The sequence below is a fragment of the Rutilus rutilus genome (genome assembly GCF_951802725.1).
Source record: "Rutilus rutilus genome assembly, chromosome: 4".
Classification (NCBI taxonomy): Eukaryota; Metazoa; Chordata; class Actinopteri; order Cypriniformes; family Leuciscidae; genus Rutilus; species Rutilus rutilus.
Window position 1 is genome coordinate 38,032,573 of NC_140212.1, and position 21,400 is coordinate 38,053,972.

The 21,400-nt window shown below is 38.2% G+C and overlaps 1 protein-coding gene across 3 annotated transcripts; it reads right to left on the bottom strand.

The window, feature by feature from the left end:
- Window positions 1–7,624: 7,624 nt before the first annotated feature.
- LOC311289220 (uncharacterized protein) lies at window positions 7,625–20,004 on the bottom strand. Of its 3 annotated transcripts, none has more exons than XM_084407043.1 (3): window positions 19,928–20,004; window positions 19,105–19,277; window positions 7,625–9,557 (listed from the first exon to the last, which is right to left on the bottom strand). In XM_084407043.1, the coding sequence occupies exons 2-3, from the start codon at window positions 19,223–19,225 to the stop codon at window positions 8,143–8,145; spliced, it is 1,536 nt and encodes a 511-aa protein (XP_084263169.1). In that variant the 5' UTR covers window positions 19,226–19,277; window positions 19,928–20,004; the 3' UTR covers window positions 7,625–8,142. The 3 variants fall into 3 exon arrangements, with proteins under 3 accessions (XP_084263169.1, XP_084263171.1, XP_084263170.1); XM_084407045.1 differs by lacking the exon at window positions 19,928–20,004 and adding an exon at window positions 19,746–19,905; XM_084407044.1 differs by lacking the exon at window positions 19,928–20,004 and having other exon boundaries at window positions 19,105–19,729.
- Between the last annotated feature and the right edge of the window lie 1,396 nt (window positions 20,005–21,400).

Below are 21,400 nucleotides of genomic sequence, written 5' to 3' on the forward strand. Positions count from 1 at the left end.
CTGCATAAAGTTTGAAGTTATTTGCTGTTGCAAAGAATCATTTATGAATGCACTTCTTAAAAAAAAAAATTGGAAATAAAATACAATATTAAAAAATATTTACATTTGATCAGTTGTTATTGAAACTCATCATTGCCTGGAACACACAGAAGATGGCATTTACTGCCGAGGCGTGTGTGGGTTAGGGCAGGCGGACAGGATTTTGGGGATGGGGGGGCTCGGCTGTCCTTACCTACTCTAAGGGGAGGCTCACATTCACCCAATTTGAAAACCCCTGCTCTAAGCAGTTTCTCCCAGGACCCTCCAATCCTACGTGACTGCTTGGAGATGTTTTAAAGCATTCCATGTCTCTTATAACATGCCATTCCCCGATTTTTCTCTTCAATCAATTTCAATTCAATTTATTTCCTACCTTAATAGCGTTAAAGGCCTTCAAGTCGGGTCCATCAAAGGTTAATTGAGCGGCATCCAGTTTTTCCATAAATTGATGTACGGCGCTCCCTCCCCCGAGATAAACAATTCACAAACCTCCCTCATGATCAAAGGGATTCAAAGATCCCAGTCCACCCGTCCCGATGCAAAGCTATATCAGGACCAACTGGTTCCACATAAAATTATTATTATTATTATTATTTTTTTTAACTCACCAAACCCTCATTGATTAAAACCTCCTGGGTCGTCCACCTGGGGTCTCTCTCTTTCCGTCCAGCGAGCATTTGGTCTCTCAGCAGACACAGTGAGAAAATCTCCCGGTCGAGCACTCATGTTCCTCTTTCCTGCTTTCTCTTCCTGTCCAGCGAGCATTTGGTCTCACAGCAGACGCAGTGAGAAAATATCCTCGTTGAGTACTCATTTTCCTCTTTCCTGTTTTCTCTTTTGTCCAGCGAGCATTTGGTCTCAGCGGACGCAGCGAGAATTTTCCCGGTAGAGCACTTACGTTTTCTCTTCTGTCCAGCGAGCATTTGGGAGGGACAGCATGCCAAATACGCATTAAACTTTACCCCCTCTAATTGTCTAATTGTATGTATGTGTGAACTCGTGAAATTATGTTTTATTAACAAAGTTCGAGAGGAGCACGTTCAGATAATTAACACAAGTGGAGAGCACCCAGCAATCAATGGTAAGAGGTACATATACATTCAGCAGTCTCACCTCAATTCATTGACAGTTTAGCAGCATCCCTCCACCACCCCTTCTCCACGCTTCTAGTCCTAACCACTTATGGGGGGGAGTACTCTGGGTTCGGACCGAACTCCGAGCTCGGAGCCCTCCGCCCGGACAGAACGCAAAATACGCATTAAACTTTACCGCCTCTAATTGTATGTACTAAGTGTGAACTCGTGAAAGTAGAATTATTGGAGGCCCCATGGACTGGAGGCTGTGTCCCAGCAAATCCAGAACATTGTCTCCAGTGCAGAGCTAGCTATGCCAAGAACACTTGGGACGGCCCCAAAGGAAACTTTTTCTTGTTCAATTTGCACTGGTATGCAAATCGATTTTAATGGCTCGACACACCAGCCTTTGTTTGTCTTTTATATAAAGTTTCTCAGTACATCTGCACAATGTTATAATTCTTATCTAATAACTTTGCACAATATGGTGGATCCTTAAAGGAGAACTCCGGGCAATTTTTAAGTTAATCTTGATCGTTAGACCTTTGTGAGTATTGCCTATAGAAAAAAAAAACGAACCGGATCGGTGCTTGCAACATGGAGCTACTACAGCTAATGTCCAGAGCTCCCACTCAGCTATAACGGCAGTTATGGGGGCATATACATAAAGGGTGTCTTTGTGCCTGTTAACAGACACAAAATGCAATTAAAATGTCTGTCCAACATGAACAGGACCCTTACATGACAACAAGATGCGTTTAGCAACTTAGCCATTGTTTAAATTCACGTAAAATAGTGTTTTAGACGGCTAGCTGTAGTCTCGCGCTGAAGTCCCGTGGGAACTCAGTTGTAGCCGGAAATAGGTAAACAACAGTGTGCAAGTGGGAGGAGCGTCGTGTGTGTGAAAAATGATGATCGGATTTGTTCACAAGTGAAGAAATGGTTCGCGTTTGTGCCGTTCCGAATTGTGGCAACAGAATGCGAAAATACAAGAATTTACATTTTCATCGTCTTCCTTTCCATGACCTCGAGATTCTGCAGTTGTGGCTAGTTGTACTTCAACTTGATGTGCAAACTCCCATTAGAGTACTGCGCGCTAAAGATTACCGCATTTGCAGCGAACAGTTTGAAAAAGATGACTACACAGACACAACACAGCGGGGCCGGTTGAAGAAAAATGCCATTCTGTGGACGAAGACGCGTGCAACCTCTGTGGAGGTAATGTAATCTTTTTTTATCCTTCCATTTGTGCTCACACGGCTTGAGCAGAGATGTGCAGTAATACACTTGTGAGCAACTCCGATCATCACTCTTCACACACACGACGCTCCTCCCACTTGCACACTGTTTACCTTTTTCCGGCTAAAACTGAGTTCCCACGGGACTTCATTGCGAGACTACAGCTAGCCGTCTAAAACACTATTTTACGTGAATTTAAACAATGGCTAAGTTGCTAAACGCATCTTGTTGTCATGTAAGGGCCCTGTTCATGTTGGACAGACATTTTAATTGCATTTTGTGTCTGTTAACAGGCACAAAGACACCCTGTATGTATATTCCCCCATAACTGCCATTATAGCTGAGTGGGAGCTCTGGACATTAGCTGTAGTAGCTCCGTGTTGTTTTTTTCTATAGACAGTACTCACAAAGGTCTAACGATCAAGATTAACTTAAAAATTGCCCGGAGTTCTCCTTTAATACACATAATAATATTTATTTTATAAATATTTAATAGTATCTCCTTTAAATCACATTGGGCTTCATTTTGGCATTAATGTGCATTTTGTGTCTGGATGTTCTTTACACCCTGCATTAGAATGCTTATCCAATCTGATCTAAATCTACCCCCGACAACAGGGGCGGATCTAGAAAAATATTTATGGGGTGGCGAGAGGGGGGCAGGAATTTTTGAGGGGTGGCAACATATGGCAGACGTATATATACTGAATTTAATCACAGTTAAATTGGCCATAACTTTTTATTTGTTGCTGCCAATAGGGATGGGTATCATTAAGGGTATTACTACTCTTACCAATACTCCTTATCGATCCGGTACTTTAACGGTATTCTTATCGGTTCTTTTTGTTAAGGGAAAAAATGATTTAGAACATAATTAATATTGCTTTATATTTTGAAATGTAAAATAAATATCTATAGCAAAAGAAAAAGCAATGATTTAACAAAACAAATAAAACATGCATGTTATGCAGAAGGGTGCAGGCGTTTGTGTTTTATATACAGAAGACATAGGACACCAAAAACAAAGTACAAACACATGGTCAAACAAAAAAGTTTACAATTAAACAAATATACAAATTATATACCCAGTGCTTTAATTTCAGTAATGTCTACTGACATTACTGTTCAGGAGTAATATGGGCTAAAAAGACATCTAATGAAGTCAGATTTAAAATAACACTGCATAGTTTATCATAGATTAAAGCTTATAAAAGCCAAAATTATTCATTCAAGAGCTGCGACTGATTTTCTCTTCGCCTTTTGTTGTTTGATTCACATTAATGGAGCAATCGTCAGCAGGATTATTAGACTGCTGCCTCTTTAAGACCAAATGCAGATCTAATCATTATTACACATCATATTTTATCCCAACTATTAACGCCCATTTAAGACATAAACTGTATTTAAGTGAATAAACTGTTTAAGTGAATCTCCAAGACAGCCATTTTGACATATTTGATTGTTTAGATGCGCACACGAAGCCCAAAATATACGTTGCTTGTCTCGTTGCGGTGTGTTTCGGAGCGCGTGCCGCATTTGGAACAGCGTCTATTGCGTAAATTTTGGTACTTTAATAGCCTTTTATTATCAAACGCCTCCCACAGTTTAGCAACAGTATAGACCGCATTTTACAACAATCTTGACCGCTGATTTTGGCTAACGTAATAGACTCGCTGTTTTTGCTGATGCTGAATCGTCTTTAGCATACAATACATTAATTACAAATGTAACTTTAAGTTAAACGTGTGTTTAAACTACACCTGGGGAAACTCACTTCACCTTCAGAGGCTCTGGGGCAGCTCAGTCTCTCCAGTTGGGTTGCAGGGCCACCGCACCGCAGCAGACTCACTGTGTGTGAGCCAGACTGAGCGAACGCCACTCTGCACGTTTGAATCAGGGACGTAGCTAAGTATTTGGGGGGAGGGTCTAATAATACATTTAAATTTAAAAATTAAATTGTTCACTTTTGGTAAATGTATTGTTTAGTTCACTGTTTTAAGAAGCTTGTGGACATAGTGGAGGGTTGTTTTTACAAGTACAGTTTTTGGATCATCAAAGTTAGAGGGGCAGCTGGGGGATCCCTGTAGATCCGCCCATGCCCGACAACCTCCTAACATGTGCTTCAGTGATTGTAATTGGATCGATGTATTGGGTGTATTTAAACTGATCTTTTAAGGTACGTTTACACGACAATGATATGCTTAAAACTGAGAAGTTTTCTTCCTCGTACAGATGACAGCATTGTCAAAATGATCCGCAAAAACTACCAAAAACGCTGTTTTCTGCTGTCAGGCCAATAGATGATGAAACCCTTTAGACTGAACATGAATGTGCCTGATGCCATTTTCAGAGTTTCATGTTTTTGTTTACACAGAGACTGTTTTCAAAAACTTGTACATTCAAACCGGTTTTCAGGCACCCAAAACGATGTTGCCGTTTAACAAAAAATTTTAAACTTTTGGCCATGTAAAATGAGTTCAATTACTATCTGATTCAGACTGATTGTGATATCACGAATGCATGTTAATTCCATGTGTATGGGAACCATTGACAGAACTCATATTCAAGATGATACAGATGATAAATCATAATATATGGCTGGTTTGTAAAAGGGAGGGTTTTCTAAAATATCTAGTACCGTTTTCTACTTTCTAACCACGTTTGAACCTGTGGTGAGCTGTTTTGGTGTCTGTTGCTCATGTTTTGCACTGTATATTTCACTTTCTTCCAGGAATCATGGAAAACCCAGTTTTGACATCATGCTGCTAAAGCATTGTGGGGTGTAAGCTGTGCGTCAACCAATGGGAGGCAACATCTACACAGTAGAGATGCGCGGTTGGCGGTTACAGCCGCGGACTCCGCGGATAAACCGCGGATTGGGCGGATGACGTGACGAAAAATAATATTTTAATTAAATTCGGGCGGGTGGCGGGCGGTTGAACCAATCAAATGAAAAATATATGTATACACAAATCAACGGATGGCGGGCGGGTGCGGTTTTGAAAATTGGTCAAAAACGTTGGTGCGGCTGGATGGCGGACGGATGATGATTTTTGTGATGCGGTTGCGGATGAAATAATAGCCCATCCGCGCATCTCTACTACACAGTGCCCTAAATGCCGCTCTGAAGAGCAGTGTTGGGCAAGTTACTTTTAAAAAGTAATTAGTTACAGTTACTAGTTACTTCTTCCAAAAAGTAACTAAATTAGTTACTCAGTTACAAATTTTAAAAGTAACTAGTTACTTAAGAAAGTAACTATTGCGTTACTTTCAAGTAAAATTTTATTTTAAATGCTCAAATGTGACCCCACCTCTACCCCTCTTTAACGGAACTTAAAATACATGTTCAATTATTTATGATAAATCTGAATATTATAATGAAATGGACACTTAATACAATACATTATTAACAGAAACATGAAACATTGTACACACATCTAAAAAAAAAAAATGTTGCTGTGGGACAAAGTGAGACTAGCCTCCAATCAAATGCCATGTATGTAGATATTATGTTTATATAGTGGATCAATGCAAATAACACAATAGATGTTTTGGAACTTTTGATATTTATTGCCCCTCAACAGGCCACAACTGGGCAAAATTAAATTAAGCTTGTTAAGCAATATACCAAAAAGAAATAACAAATATATACACTCTTTGTAGTGCAAATAAAACAAAAAAAATGTCTATACTTCCATTTAGAGAAGGCTACTTTTGGATTATTTGGGCTCGTCGCCATACCTGTCTCTCGCTGATTGACTGGCTTGTGTTGTTCCTTGTGTGTCCTGTCCTGTCCGACTATGCGTTTTGATGGGTCGTTCGCAATTCATGAGCGTTATTGGTCGTTCGCGAATGAGCGTTAGTGATGATGGATCGACTCGTTCGCGAATGAGCCGACTCTAAGAGCCGACTCTTTTAGGTGAACGTTGGGAGCTGCAGCTCGCATATCTGAAGAGCCGACTCTATTTTTACAAATTTAGCCTATAGAAATTAAATAATTATGTAATAAAAATTTTAATATTATAGTCAGTCATTTAAAGAGCCGTTTGTGAGCCAAAAGAGCCGGCTCTTTTCAGTGAGCTGAGTCAAAAGAGCCGAATGCCCATCACTACTATGCGTGCTTTCGAACACCCGCCCAACTCTACCTCTGATTAGCTTACAATGAAATTTTACTCTACCTCAGCCAATCGTCAGCATTTATGCGCTTGTCTCGTGCTCTGCCCACTAACCAAGGAAGAGCAGTAAAAAAAAGTATTTGCCTCTTGCTCAGAGATCTAGTTGGTCTGATGAAAAAAAAACTGCTTGATCAGTTATAATAACACGCCGCATTTTTTGGCAGTAACGGTAACGGCGTTATTAAGATGAGAAGAGTAATCAATTAGATTACTCGTTACTGGAAAAAGTAATGCCGTTAGTAATGGCGTCACTGCTGAAGAGTACAAAATCACTGAGGTTGCGGGTCTCTCCAGTGCCCTGGACACAATTAAAAATATGGTTTAATTTTCAATGCAGTGTCCTATTCTGTTCTTTGAAGGTTCGATATGAAAAATGCCAAAATGTTCGAGCTCATGCTTAATTGTTTGCCTTACTGTCCTCTGAATTAACAAATTTAAAGCAGTTATTAGTAAAAATGGGGGAAACTGGATCAAGTTCCTGTGATGGAATCAATAAATGTTCTTGATGGCATGCATTATTTCTCGTTTTTATTGTTTGATTATACAGCCAGGACTGGACTTGACTGGACTTCCGTTTGGGTTCCACCCAGTAGGTGATCCTGCCTTTACAGATATATATAATTATTATTATTTTTTTCAATGATATAATTCTGTAATCTGCTAATTGTGAGCCTAAATGAGTGAATTGGTGATTCAATCATTATCAGGCTGACTTGCCATCAACTACTGCCGTTTTTTATATATTGAAAGTAGTGTTTCATGTTGTCACTTCACATTTAATAGCCTCTTAGAATAAAATTGCTATGTAAATTCACAGTGCCTCCTTTGAGCTGCATTAAACAGTGTGTAATGTACATCTAAATGCCAGGTCAGATGCTGCTTCTGTGTCACCTATACTGCAAGGCTGGGTGTTTGTTCATACAGATTTCATCAGACAGCCTAAAGCCTCTTACGTTATTGATTTAAATTTCAAAAAACAATTCGACATTTGCTTGCAACGTTTTTCTTACAAAAACCTCATCATTTTGCAGGACAATTGTCTATTACAGTATACAACACAGATAGAAGGGTACCAATAAATCTGTGGTGATATACAACACGCTTTAAGAAAAGTTTATTTTCATCACACTGTAAAGTGATCTGGAATAAATGCAATTGAAAAGTTCAAATTCCAAAGATTTTACATATAAACTGGGTCAGCAAACTGTTAATTACAGTTAGTACCATGGGAAGTAGGGGTGCTGAGCGTGACCCCTGGTGTAGAGCCCAGGAAAAAATATTTAATCAGCTGTATAAACTTATATATAAATGGAACACAACTTGACTGCAGTGCTGAATTACAAAGCTGGTGCAAAAATCCTCATTGCTATGATCATGCTTTTACAAACGCTGTTTTTTTCCCATTGGTTTTATTTTATTATTGAAAGGAAAATGTGAAGAACATATTTACATATGATCCAAAGTGGCGTTTAGATGAATATGTGAACCTCAAGGTTGCTTTATTTCTTCAAGTCTTTCCACAGTGATGGCACATGAAAGGCTTAAATATGAATCACCTCAGGAATGATTTAATGTCAGTGAAACTCATTCCACACTGATGACATAAAAATGTTCTCTCAAACATGAATCCTCATGTGGTACTTAAGGGTTTCTTTATATCTAAACGTCTCTTCACAGTGACCACATTTAAACGGCTTGTCTCCAGTGTGAATTCTCATGTGCCTGTCAAGGTTTCCTTTCTGGTTGAAACTTTTTTCACATTGTTTGCAGGTAAAAGACTTCTCCACAGTGTGAATTCTTATGTGGTCTTCAAAGTTTCCTATTTGATTGAAACTCTTTCCACACTGAAGGCACATGTAGGGTTTCTCTCTGGAGTGAATTCTCAAGTGGACTTTAAAGTGTCCTTTATCATTGAAACTCCTTCCACACTGAGGGCATGTATAAGTCTCTTTATTGGTGTGAATTCTCATGTGCTTTTTCAGGCTTCCTTTCAGAGTGAAACTTATTTCACACTGCTGGCAGGTGAAGAGGCTGTGACCAGTGTGAATTCTCATGTGGGTATTAAGGTTTCCTTTTCGGTTGAAACTTTTTCCACACTGTTGGCAGGTGTAAAGCCTCTCTCCAGTGTGAACTACCATGTGGACTTCAAGATTTCCATGTTGAGTGAAACTCTTTCCACACTGAGGGCAGGTGTAAGGCTTCTCTCCAATGTGAATCCTCATGTGCCTGTTAAGGCTTCCTTTTTGAGTAAATCCCTTTCCACACCGTTTGCAGATGAAAGGGCTCTCTCCAGTGTGAATCCTCATGTGTTCTTTAAAGTGTCCTTTTTGAAAGAAACTCTTTCCACACTGAGTGCACATGTAGGGTTTCTCTCCAGTGTGAACTCTCATGTGGACTTTCAGGTTTACACGTTGATCAAAACCCATTCCACACTGAGGGCATGTGTAAGGCTTCTCTCCAGTGTGAATTTTCATGTGCCTGTTAAGGCTATCTTTCAGAGTGAAACTTATTTCACACTGATGGCAGTTGTAAGGCTTCTCTCCAGTGTGTATCATCATGTGCTTGTTAAGGCTTTCTTTTTGACTGAATCTGTTTCCACACTGTTGGCAGATGTAAGGCTTCTCTCCAGTGTGAATTCTCATGTGGACTGCAAGGTTTCCTTTACTGAAACTCTTTCCACATTGAGGACATGTGTATTGCTTCTCTCCAGTATGGATTCTCATGTGCCTACTAAGGCTTCCTCTTTGATTGAATCTGTTTCCACACTGTCGGCAGATGAAAGGGCTCTCTCCAGTGTGAACTCTCATGTGGTCCTTAAGGTTTCCTTTTCTATTGAAACTCTTTCCACACTGTTGGCATATGAAGTGACTTCTAGTCTCCGTCTTCTGAACTCTTTTTTGTAAGGAAGTCTTTTCAGGCTGTGAGCAACTAAAAGATTTTTCCCCAGTTAAGAGATCAGGTTGATTGTTATATTGAGCTTTCTCTTCAAATTCATTCAGTACTTCAGTCTCCTCTTTCAGTGCCATCAGGTCTAAAAAAATAAGACAAATAAAAGTTAACCCCACTTTAATGGCACAAAGCAACAGACATCAAAACATGTATACATGTAAAGCATTAAAGCCAACATACAACTAAATCCTATACCCACTGTGGATGAAATTATATATTTTCTATCTGTGTGCATTTTCTTATTTTCATAGTAAGCCTCCCTTGCACCTTTCAATCAGCGTAATCAAGAAGTTTAAAGATCAAAGTGGGTGAGTATGAGGATTCAGTTTCACTGCTGCACTAAAGGCAATGTGCTCAATTTTGATCTCCCAGCCAGTCAGGGAGGGTATCCATTCAGCTAACTACGTCTTGAGAAACCTAATTGGGTCCGATCCGTCTTTGGATTCTGGTAAGCCCACTAACCTCAAGTTCGAACATCGGCTCCTATCTTCCATCTCCATTATTTACACTGAGAGTGATACAATTAGTCAGTCATGATCTCTTAATATCTTGCTTGTGAGCTTGTATAGTGGTGTGAAGGGAATCATATCACAACTCCATCTACCAGCGATGGGTCATTCCAAACTTATAACAAAGATTCCGTTTCCTTCCTGACAAAAATATTGCCGATTTTCTTTTAGCAAATCATTACATGGTGTGATGAGTTTGTCCTCGCTTGTTTTCCCCTCGTTCCTTTAATTTTTAGGGTCTTAACCCCTCAAACAGGGGTCTAAACAGATTTTAGCTCCACACCTGAACCAACAAATCAAGATGTTCAAGGTATAACAGGTAAGTGTGTTGGATCAGGGTTGGAATTGAAGAATGCAGGAAGGTTGCCCTCCAGACAGGTTTGGCCACCCGTCCCGTAGAAGATGTAACAAATAGGACATTGAGATCAGTCTATAATTAACCAGACCTCCTGGGTCGAACTAGGTTTTTTAAATAAAGTGTTTAGCTGCCACCTTGAAAGTTCTTGAGACGTGCCCTAAAGCAAGTAAAGTGAGCAATATTGAGAAGGCTTCTCAGATAACATGCAACACCTCTTTCAGTAGCTTAGTGGTGTGGTGGCAAACAATTTTCTATTACTGAATAAGAGACAAACATGTAACAATTGTCTTTAAAGATTATTTATTCCCTGGTAAGGAAAGGTCAGCAGTCATACAGTCATAAAAAGTGCCTGCAGAGTGTGACCATAAGAGACGGGCATCCTTCCTTCTTTATAGTCCCTAACTAATACTTCATTAGGACAAATGAAGATACTTCTTAGCCATCTTATCCTGGTACCCTTGAGTGGAGCCCCTCTGTCACATTCATAAATTCAGCCACACAATACTTTTTGTCCAGTCACGTATACAAGGTCATACACGTACATATATTCATAAGGGTTAATATAACAGTTCTCTGTTCCATCAATGTAGCAGAGAATCATGGGACTCCACATGCAATCCCCGAGCATTTTAATGCTTTAATCTAATTACTATTTTAAGTTCATACCCCACATTAGGTATGTTTTGTCTTGGTCTAGGTATTTAAAACTAAAGACTGTAAAGGCTATTAAAGGGAATTTCCGTTTAGGAATAATAAAATGTTGCTCGACCAACCTAAATAGCTAGAGTAATATTACAATAAACAGAAGTAAGGTGTGGTGAACGTGGGAAACCATTGCATGACCAAACCAAAGCTACTATCAGAGAAAGTAAGTTGGTCTGCTTATATCTGTAGTAGTAGTAGTCAAGGCCTCTGATTAGAGATACTGTTACTTTAATTCAAGTGTATACAGATCTATGGGGACTGAACAAAATACTTTCAGAGAGAGGAAGCATGAGAGCGGCCATCTAAATAGTATAGTCAATTACCTCTGTCTAGTGACCAAGTCTGGCAAGTTTGTGATAGTGGGATCCACGTAAAACATTGGTATCTGACTGAACAAGTGCAATAAGAGTAAAGAGTTAAATAGAATAATTAAATGTCTAGATAAATTATATAAATTACCAATACCCAATAGGCATTCCAACCTAATTTCAAGGTCGGGACAAAATGGAGTCAGATAAAAGTACATTGGAATTAAACTACTTTGCCACACAGAAAAGACAGAACGCACAGTTAACCCTTCACCCGCTTGTCAGAAACCCTGGTTGGGCCGATAAATGTTTTGTTACTTGCTTGAGCAACTTAATATATAAATCTTTATTACACGGCATGGTTGAATTCTAATGTAGAATGCGGTCTGTTATTTCTTGATAACAGACCGCTGCGAAGGATAACACACCATAGGCATGAAAAACAGAGCGTTGTTATGGATGCAGGATTCTAACCGTAGAGACGGAACAGACTATTTTCTTTAGCGGAAGCAAAACAGTCGTTTTTAAATCAATAAACTCAAATGTCAAATTATTGATTTATTTTGTAGGTAGCCATGTATTTGGTAGGTAGCCATACAACCCCTTCAGGCTGATTCAAGACGGGGTTGTATTTGCTATAACAACCGCCTTGCTCTACATTATCCCTTACATATTGAAGTAATGAATTTAATAATGTGTTGTTTAAATGTAGAGCGTTTAAATGTGACGTCTATGAAAGACTGTTTAACTGTACCAAGTACACTATGTACAAAGTGAATCACAATGCTGACAAACCATTTTCAGTAACAACGAAATAAAAATAATGAATAAATGTTGTGTTTGTCGTATACAGCCGTGGATCAGTTATGCATTGCAAACGCGTCACGTGACAGCACAATGAGTCTGTGCTGCTTCTGCATAAAATACACACTGCAATACTGCAAACGGAGTATGTTTGAACTTGGCGCTAGGAACAAAAATCCAATATAGTCCCAGAAGGATGCATATTGCTTGGACGCTATGAAGGTTTTGTCTGTTTAAAAACTATTAAGGAGTGTGTCAGGAAACTTCTGTAAAGAGCACATCTGTCAAGCTCCAGTCCTGGAGTGCCACTGTCCCAGACCTGCCAACCTGTGCGCATTTTTGTGTAGCGGATACGCATTTTGACTTCAAAGTACGCTGGTACGATTTGTTACTCTAAACTACGCAAAAACCTGGTGACGCCTCTGTGCACGCGCAGTCCTCAAATCAAGCAACAGCAAAAGAAGAAGAGTTCGACCAATCATAGCGCTGGGTTCATTCTCCAAATAGCAAGCGGGGATGATTGACAGATGCGTAAGGCCTATCATTAAAAAGAGACTGAAAATCGACACCAATAAAGAATCCCGCTCGATCCCTCTTCCACTCCTAGAGGACAGTACAGTAGTCACGGTACTTCTGACTCCAGAAGGTAAACGGCCTGGGCTCGATGTGGAAAGTTTAAATATTGTATTGAGTTAACTTAATCCTATGGATTCGATGATCGCATGGATTATCTTAAAATACTGTTTTATTCATGGTCACTCAGAAAAGAGGAAGACATCATTCAGCCATGCAAATAATAAAACACTCAAGTAATATGAACAATAAATCTTAATAAATTTGAAATCACTTTGGCTTAGTGATTATGAAAGTGATGTGATTTGTGGATTATCGATACGCGCAAGTCTGGAGAAACAGGCGTTTATTTATTCATTCTCAGTGTTTTACGAAACGTAGCCTTCATGTGTTACGTTATTGTGTTAGTAATAACTAAAGTACCTAATTATGTTACATATTTATTTTGTATGAAAACTAGCGCGTTAGTTACTTATGGATTAAAAAGTACCATTATATAAGTGCTGCGCTCTCACAAACACAGACGTGCGCACGTTTAAATTTTGTTCTTGCTTGTTTTTTTTCTGTCAAAATGTCAGACAGCATTTTGTATTATCCATCCGTGTTTTTAAAATTCATTAAATGACAGATGTTTTACTATTACACAGCCCTCATTATATGTCGGGTTCGTCTAACTTATACTTGATATTATTTTTAGAATAAGTGATTCGTTTTGCTATTATTGGACTCCTGTCTATTCATTGTCAACTGTTTTCTATAAATATGTTTGTATTGGCAAACATTTATTCAGCTAATGCGTGTCCTGTTTAAAATGTGCAATGTTCAAATGCAAAGACAGCACAACACAAAGAGAAGCCTTTTTCCCTGTGGGATTTAGTATCATATTTGAATAATAAATTAAGTAGCCTATCTTAATGTTCCTATGTTTTTTTTTTTTTTTTTTTTTTTACTGTTTTCTAGGGGTTTCTTAATTTTAGACTACTGGTAGTTGACCAGCACACATTATATGCAATGCAATATAATGCGTGTGTGTCGTCGTCGTCGTCATCCACCCCCAAGTAAGTTTCAAGGAACGTATGGCAATTTATAAGATTAATACTTCACTTCCAAAACGTAATGTTTTGATAGTGTAGATCGTTCTGGTAATAAAAATGTTGCTTATTTGCAGATCAATACATATTAAATGTCTGCATTAATCTTTCTTATTAGTGCTGACTAATGACTAGTCGAATAGTGCTGGCTAGAATAAAAAAAACGTGGTTCATCGCTTCACCCACCACCGAATACAACATATTGCTCTTCAGACCATAAAAACAAGCAGAGGACAGTTTGAAAGCAGCTGCCCATCAGCCAACACAGCAAAGAATTATGTAAAAAAAACTATTTTTAAAAAGAGCCTTGACTTGGCTTGTGAAATGTGAAAGTGAAAGCCATCTTTGATTACTTTGGTTCGAAAAACTCACAGCAAATACTGCCAGGTTCAACATCCAGTTATGTGCAGTGCTAATCTGTCGAATGCATAACATTATAAGAACACTATTGTAATAGCATGTTGTCAAATGATTGTACTTTTTTACACTTGGTCCTTTTCAGGGGTTTGTGTGAATTTTGGCCCACAAGTGAACACCAAATGATCTCAGACCCCTTTAAAGCAAAGCAAACAGAGATAGTCTCAAAAGGTGGTCTGAGTATAATGGTTAACTAAAAACGTGCGTTGTGCAGTCCCACCAGGATTTCACAATATTTTGTTGTGAATTTAATTTATTTTTTATTTTTTTTGCAATCAAAATGACTGATTTTGTAGTGGTAATTTCCAGAAACTTGTGAAAAATTTGCAATGTTTTTATAATTAGGATACCACATTTACCATATTATGTATTATGTTTATTTTGGTCTTTTAACAAAATTCTGATTTCAACTCTTAAATCCACCTATGGGCAATTGTTTTTCCGGAATTAATAATAATATAATTTTTCTAAATTGTTTGGCTATTAAATATCTACCTAGACTGGTCAATCATAGGGCTGTTCGATTCCGGATTTTTTGGAATCGATTCCGATTCCGATTCCTGTTTCTGGAATCGAAAAGAATCGATTCTTGGAATCGATTCCTCACTGTTATTTTCGATTCTTTTCTTTTTTAATACGAACAGCATGTCTAACATTGTCGCGTCTTACCGTGCCACACAGCAAGAAACTCTACACCGGGCGTGACAAAGCGACCGTTGCAAATCCATTTGTCCGCGACTTGCGAGTGTTTGGTCATAAATAGAACAAGGCATTTACTTCGGGGATTTGTCACGTCGTGGTTCCTGCATCAGGTACAGTGTAAAGACTAGGAATATGTTCACCATATACATATGCGGTAGATTCTATTTTACATAGGCTACATACCTAACTAAACACACACACACACACACACATAATCGATCTATCCACATACTAAGTGTATATGTGGATAGATCGATTTTTATTTATTTGTGGTACATAATTTCATCCAGTATCATAAAACTATAGCTAAAATTCCTGTTAAATTCTAAAAGCATTTTGTTCAGGAACAGACTCATGCACACTTTGCACATACAAACTTTTTAGGCCTTTAGTTTACACAACTTTTTTTTTTTAAGGCCTTTACACATATAAACTTTTTTTAGGGCCTTTACACATTCACTTTTTTTTTAGGCCTTTACACATATAAACTATTTTTACACGCACACCTGCGGCGAGTCGGCGACACAAATAAAGCACGAAAAGAGCTCTTTTCTGTCTGTGTCATACGTAGGTCACATGCACACTATAATGTTCGCACGCACCCCTACACACAAGCACTGTTCCCACACACACAGTAACCATTCCTCCAGCTCACGCTGCGAATGCAATAAATGTAGCCTACTGTAGGTTGCGCGCCCACTATAGTATATTAGTAGTATGAACTTTATTTCTTTACAGGTGACGTGATTGTGTTGACAGATGAATTCGGCAACAGGCCGCGGTTTGTGTTAAAAAAAAAAAATCTTAAAGAGGAGTCGATTCCCCTAATGGAATCGATTCCAACCTTTGGAATCGACTCTCAATTCCCAACGCCTCGGAATCGAGGAATCGATTCTTTTTGGAATCGATTCCCAGCCCTAGTCAATCAGTGTGTTTACATGCACCCTCATAATGCAATTATAATGGGATTTTAACAATATTGCGATTAAACTTTATCTCGTGTAACACAGCAGCAGCGCGGGCAAACCCGGCATTGAGATCCCGTCCATAAAAATGTATTTTGAATTTGATGCGAGTAAATTAAATTAATTATTTTTAGAAGACATCTGTCTGACTCTGAGATGGCAAATGGGAACATGGTTTGTGTAACATTAGCAACACATTATTAGCTGATTGATAACTTAGTCAAGTTATAATATTAATTACCGTTATGTGTCCGACGTTGTAGAGATCGATACATAAAACGTATTACCATTCTGATAGATCAACTTGTAGACGAGCCTGTGTAATTCACTCTTCCACTTCCTCTTCTGAATAGTTTCTGGTTCAGACGTATATGGCTGAATTAAACCAATATTCCCACTTGCCATTGTGCAGCGTTTACTGCAGTACAGTTGACCGAGTGGATCAGGTATTCTGAGCTGGTGTGAGTGAGGTGGGGCTCATATTCATATATATTTGGTTGATTTAGAGTTGTGTTCAGCATTTGCAAAAAAACTGGAGTAACTGACTGTGAACACAAATCGCTCAGGGCTCACTTCATTTTTCAAATAAAGACAATGAATTTGTTGATGGAATTGTCCTTGATATTGTTTATTTGTTTCACTATTTATCTGCTCACTACTGCATCTACTACTGACTCCTTGACCAGTAACTGAAGCACTTGGTTGGTGTATGATGGGCAAAGTATGAAAAGAAGATTCTACGGTTGGGTACAAAGGTTTTCACAGCTGAGCTCATCACTCGACACAGCATCCTCATCATAGCCTGATCATGTTCCTTCTGTGCACGGTGCCGCCTCTCTTCCACTTGTAACGTTCTCGTTCCAGCTCCAATTCTCTCTGGTGGCGCTCCTCTTCTTTCAGCAAGAAAAGATGATGGTCTTTCTTCTGCTGTTCAATGACGGATGAAATCAAAGTGGTAATCTGTTGTAGAGAACTTTTCTTCTCCTCTTGGCGGGTTTTGCTAGCCTTGCTGTTTGCTTCAACCGGATGAATGCTTGAAGTCCCCTCATCACTGATTTCTACCGCAGACCCAGCAGAAGGTGTGGAGCTGTCATCAATACTGATGCTGTTGTAGACACAACATTTAGGACAAAATGTCAGTAATAAAAAATGCATTTGATAGACCTTCTTAATGATACCACATCTATTCTAGGCTGTTTTAAGGAAAGTTTAAGTAAAGTTCCATTTACTGAACAGCATTTATGTCATAATGTTGATTATCACAAATTTTAGACATCATTTTGATTAGTCCTTCCTTAAAAAAAAAAAAAAAACATAAGATGAAAATAAATTCTGTGTACTTCATTACTAATTACGCCCTTAATACTGTAAACTCTGTTATCCCAGTAAACAAAGACAACTTTAAACACACTTAAACAATGACAACAAATGCCTTAAACATGCTTCAAATGCTGTTCATTGAGCTCAACTTGTTTTCAACATGAATATTGCAGTAAGATTTGCACATAAATAACTTTTGTTGCAAAACTGAATCAACAACTAGTACTAAAACATCTACCTGTGTAACTTGTTTTCCTAGAATTATGTTTATTTATTGGATTATTGGCCATTTTAAGGGTTGGCTTTGTAAACGTCATAAAGCCAAATTTATAATTGAAGACATTTGTATAATGGTTCTTTGAGCTGAGGAAAAGGTAAAGCAGGTTTGAAATGAACATACCATTCTCGTCCTCCATGGCAAAACGTCCTCCCTCAGTGACATTTGTTGGGTCTGCGCAGGGGCTTGTCCCAAGGATTTCGTCCAGCAAATCGTAGAAAGGCCACTTAACATCTGCTGATTGACCACTGCACCGAAGTTTATCTCGTATGGCCATATATTTCTGGCGTAATTTTTTAACTTAAACTCGCCACTGCAAGGTGGTTCGGTTATATCCTCTGTCTTTCATTTTTGCAGAAAACTGAATAAAAACGTTTGCATTTCTGTGAGTGGTTGATAGTTGTTGCTTTATATAGTCCAAATTTGGAGAAGTAGGCCTATAGTTGTTTCCTCATCGGTCCCTAACACCCCTCTTCCTCTGCCATGTTGAATAGCGCGAGGCATGTTACGACCAAATTAATGAAAATATGCAAACGGCAAAATCAAGTGAGCCCAGAGCGGTTTGTGTTCAGATTGTGCGTTTTTAGCGAACCGTACCATAAGGCACTCGAACCACCTCCCCAGATGGTCTCGGTTCGGTTCGCTTTAAAGGGGTCTGAGATCATTTGGAGTGTTTCACATATGGGCCTAAAATCACGCGAACCGCACTCAGACCCCTGGAAAGGACCAAGTGTGAAAACACCCTAAGAAGAGCTGCACATTCTGACTACCAAGGTTGAGTTCACTTGTGCATTTGCGTCCATTTCTGGAGATGTCAGTTGTAATATTATGTTTTTTCTGTTGTATATAATCTCTTACAGGATGCGTTTGGTTGAGTTTTTCCAAAGCGCTTCAGTGTGTTCATCCTCTCTTCGTGCCTATTACACTATCTGCTTTCTGTATGTTCGATATTGCTATCTGATTCATCAAAACGATTCCATTTACACCTGGTCACATAACTGTGTTTTCGCAAAACGGATATAAATCCGATCTTTAATTCCCGCGCTATATGCAGATTTAATGGATTTCACGTCACCGAAAGCAACAGATATGAGCTGCATTTTATTGATCGTCAGCTAATTTCAAAATCATATACAGCAATAGGAGAGAGCGGCAACAGCACTGGTAAGATCATTTTGTTTCTTTACGTTTAATGAAGATGATTGTGTTTTAAGCGTCTGTGATTTACTTCCACTTTGATTTGCGATAGTTTGCGCATTGGCTTGATGAATAGATGCTCATCTGCGCGTCGTCATATCTGGCTATAACATGACATATAGCCTATAACACACTCTCACACCAGATCCTCTCCTGAAGTGGTTTGAGCGTTCTCCAGCTTTATATCCGCACTATGTTATAAACGCATGAAGTGGCCAGGTGTAAACAGCCCCTTCAGCTTCAGCTCAATGCCCAACATTACTGACTATTTAAAACAATCATCTATTTTTATTTTTTAACTCTCACCCCGCCAGTTTTTTTTTAAGTTGCCAGTCGGTGGAAGCATTTTTGATAATTTTCACCATTGGACATTATAATAAGTATCTATGAGAATGAAACTAACCTGTTTGTTCCTCAGTTTCTTCTTGTTTCACTCTGAATGTTTCTTCAATCTTCACGTCTTCACTCTCCTCTTTAATAAACTCCATCTTTATGTTTTCAATCTCCTCTTTAATAAACGCCATATTTTTAAATAGTGTGTCACACGGATCTCAGTCGCTTCAGTGTGTTTGTGTCCTGTTTAAGATGAGAATTAACAGAAAGAAAAATAAACCCAAACTAAATCTCTGAGTGTGTCTCAATCAGCTCTAGTTCAGTAGTTCAGTTCACTGGTAAGAGTCAGTCACAGTGAGAGTTCATGGACTTAAATCACCTGATTAAATAATAATAATACATAAAGTTCACATTTATGAATTATATTTCGTATTCAATTATTTGTACATCACATTTAATAGATTGCACTTTCATGAAAACATCTGCAGTTGGTTTATAAAAGTTGTCCTTACACATTAATAGTGTTTGTTCTCGTTTATTTACACTGTTTGTGCAGCTTGTGACCTCAGCGTGCGGTGATTCAAATCACTGAATCATTTCACGATTCAACTGACTCGAGGTTTTCAGTTTTCTCACATTACTTCTTTCCAGTACATTAATTCGTGTTTATAAAAAACTGATTCACGTTATAGAGAGCGAAATGAGACGCACCTTTTCTGTTACTCGTGAGTGGATGCGATTTACTCCCAAAAATAACGCTCATTATTGTTAAATAAAGCATTGCAATGTTTCTTTCAAGAATGGTTCATTTATTGTGCATAGCTTGTAAAATCGATTTAATTGACTGAATGTTTGCATTGATTTAAACACTTAAAATTAGTTAAAACACAAACCTTTCTTCAACCGAATCACAACAGACACAAGAACGCAGCGCAACCTTATGACGTCACACCACCAGACCAAAATAAAAGTCCCATTCACATGCTGCTCTCTCTCTCTCTCTCTCTCTCTCTCTCTCTCTCTCTCTCTCAGTATATATATATATATATATATATATATATATATATATATATATATATATATATATATATATATATATATATATAACCCTAACAGGCAAATGTTTGTGTGCAGAAATAATTTATACCCGATACTATAGTATTAATATGCAAATAGCTACAAATGGTGTTTACAAGTTAAAGAAATATTGAAAACAGTATATGACTTAATAAAGAAGAGTTCATATTATGTGTCATTTTGGGGTGGGAGATATATGACCAAAATCTCAAGATAAGGCATTAATTCAAAAAACGATAACAATAACAATAGAGATATTTTGGTTATTTAATATTTGTTATTAAAAATAAGAACAAAGAAGTCCTACTATGATATTAGACTACATAGCCTATAATAAAAGATAATGAATTTATTCAAAATATTCAAACATATTTTTTAATAAAAGATAATGAATTTATTCAATTTATTCAAAATTTATTCAAAATATTCAAACATATTTTTTAATAAAAGATAATGAATTTATTCAATTTATTCAAAATTTATTCAAAATATTCAAACATATTTTTATTCAAAGATCAACAGTCTGTCATTAGTCTTTAGTCTGCGACAAAAAAACCAACATTAAAATCAAGAAATCAAATGTCATTGTGAAATAAAAAATAAATAAAAAAGACTGTTGTAACAGTGCGTAAATCAGACATTTCAGGCTATAGCCTAACGCTAATAAGCCTTATGCCAAAATTATTATTACGACTAAATTGTCGGTCATTAAATAAGAAAACTAAATAATTGTGTAGATGATTTGCTTTGTGTAACCCGACATCAGACATTAGGCCGAAGTATTTTTTTGCACACAGTGCCGTGACCAATCAATCACTCCTTTACGACTGGCTGCCTGCACATTCACTGTACTCGCGGCTGCGGCAACTTGCGCTCGCTTATCAATGCATTTAAATTCGCGCCTATGGTATCTTTGTAGAACTTCAAAAAAAGAAAAAAGATGCTGCAGCCAATGAGCAGCCGGTGGGGGCTGGCTGCAGGACGACTCAACCTCCACGGACAGTTTTTAATGTTTTATCAGACAATAACTACTCAAGAATTTGCTTTAGTATAATTTTTGGAACAATTAGGGCCGGATTCGGGATTCGGGACAACAGCTTAGATTTCGGGACTGACCCGAATTTTCCGGGACATCTGGTCACCCTAATTTCGCTCCGCTCACACCACGAGTCTGAAGCATGCTCAGTCAAGCCTGACCCAGAATCCATCTGTCTTGCACAGTCATCAACAGTAGACTATCAGTTCAAAAAGTACTTCAAAAAGGAAAATGAGAAGTCATACAGGTGTAC

Coding starts and splice junctions, on each gene's coding strand:
- LOC311289220 (XM_084407043.1), bottom strand. CDS start 19,225: ATGGCGTTTATTAAAGAGGAGATTGAAAACATAAAGATGGAGTTTATT. Junction 9,558..19,104: donor AGAAACTGAGGAACAAACAG/GTTAGTTTCATT, acceptor TTATTTTTTTAG/ACCTGATGGCACTGAAAGAG.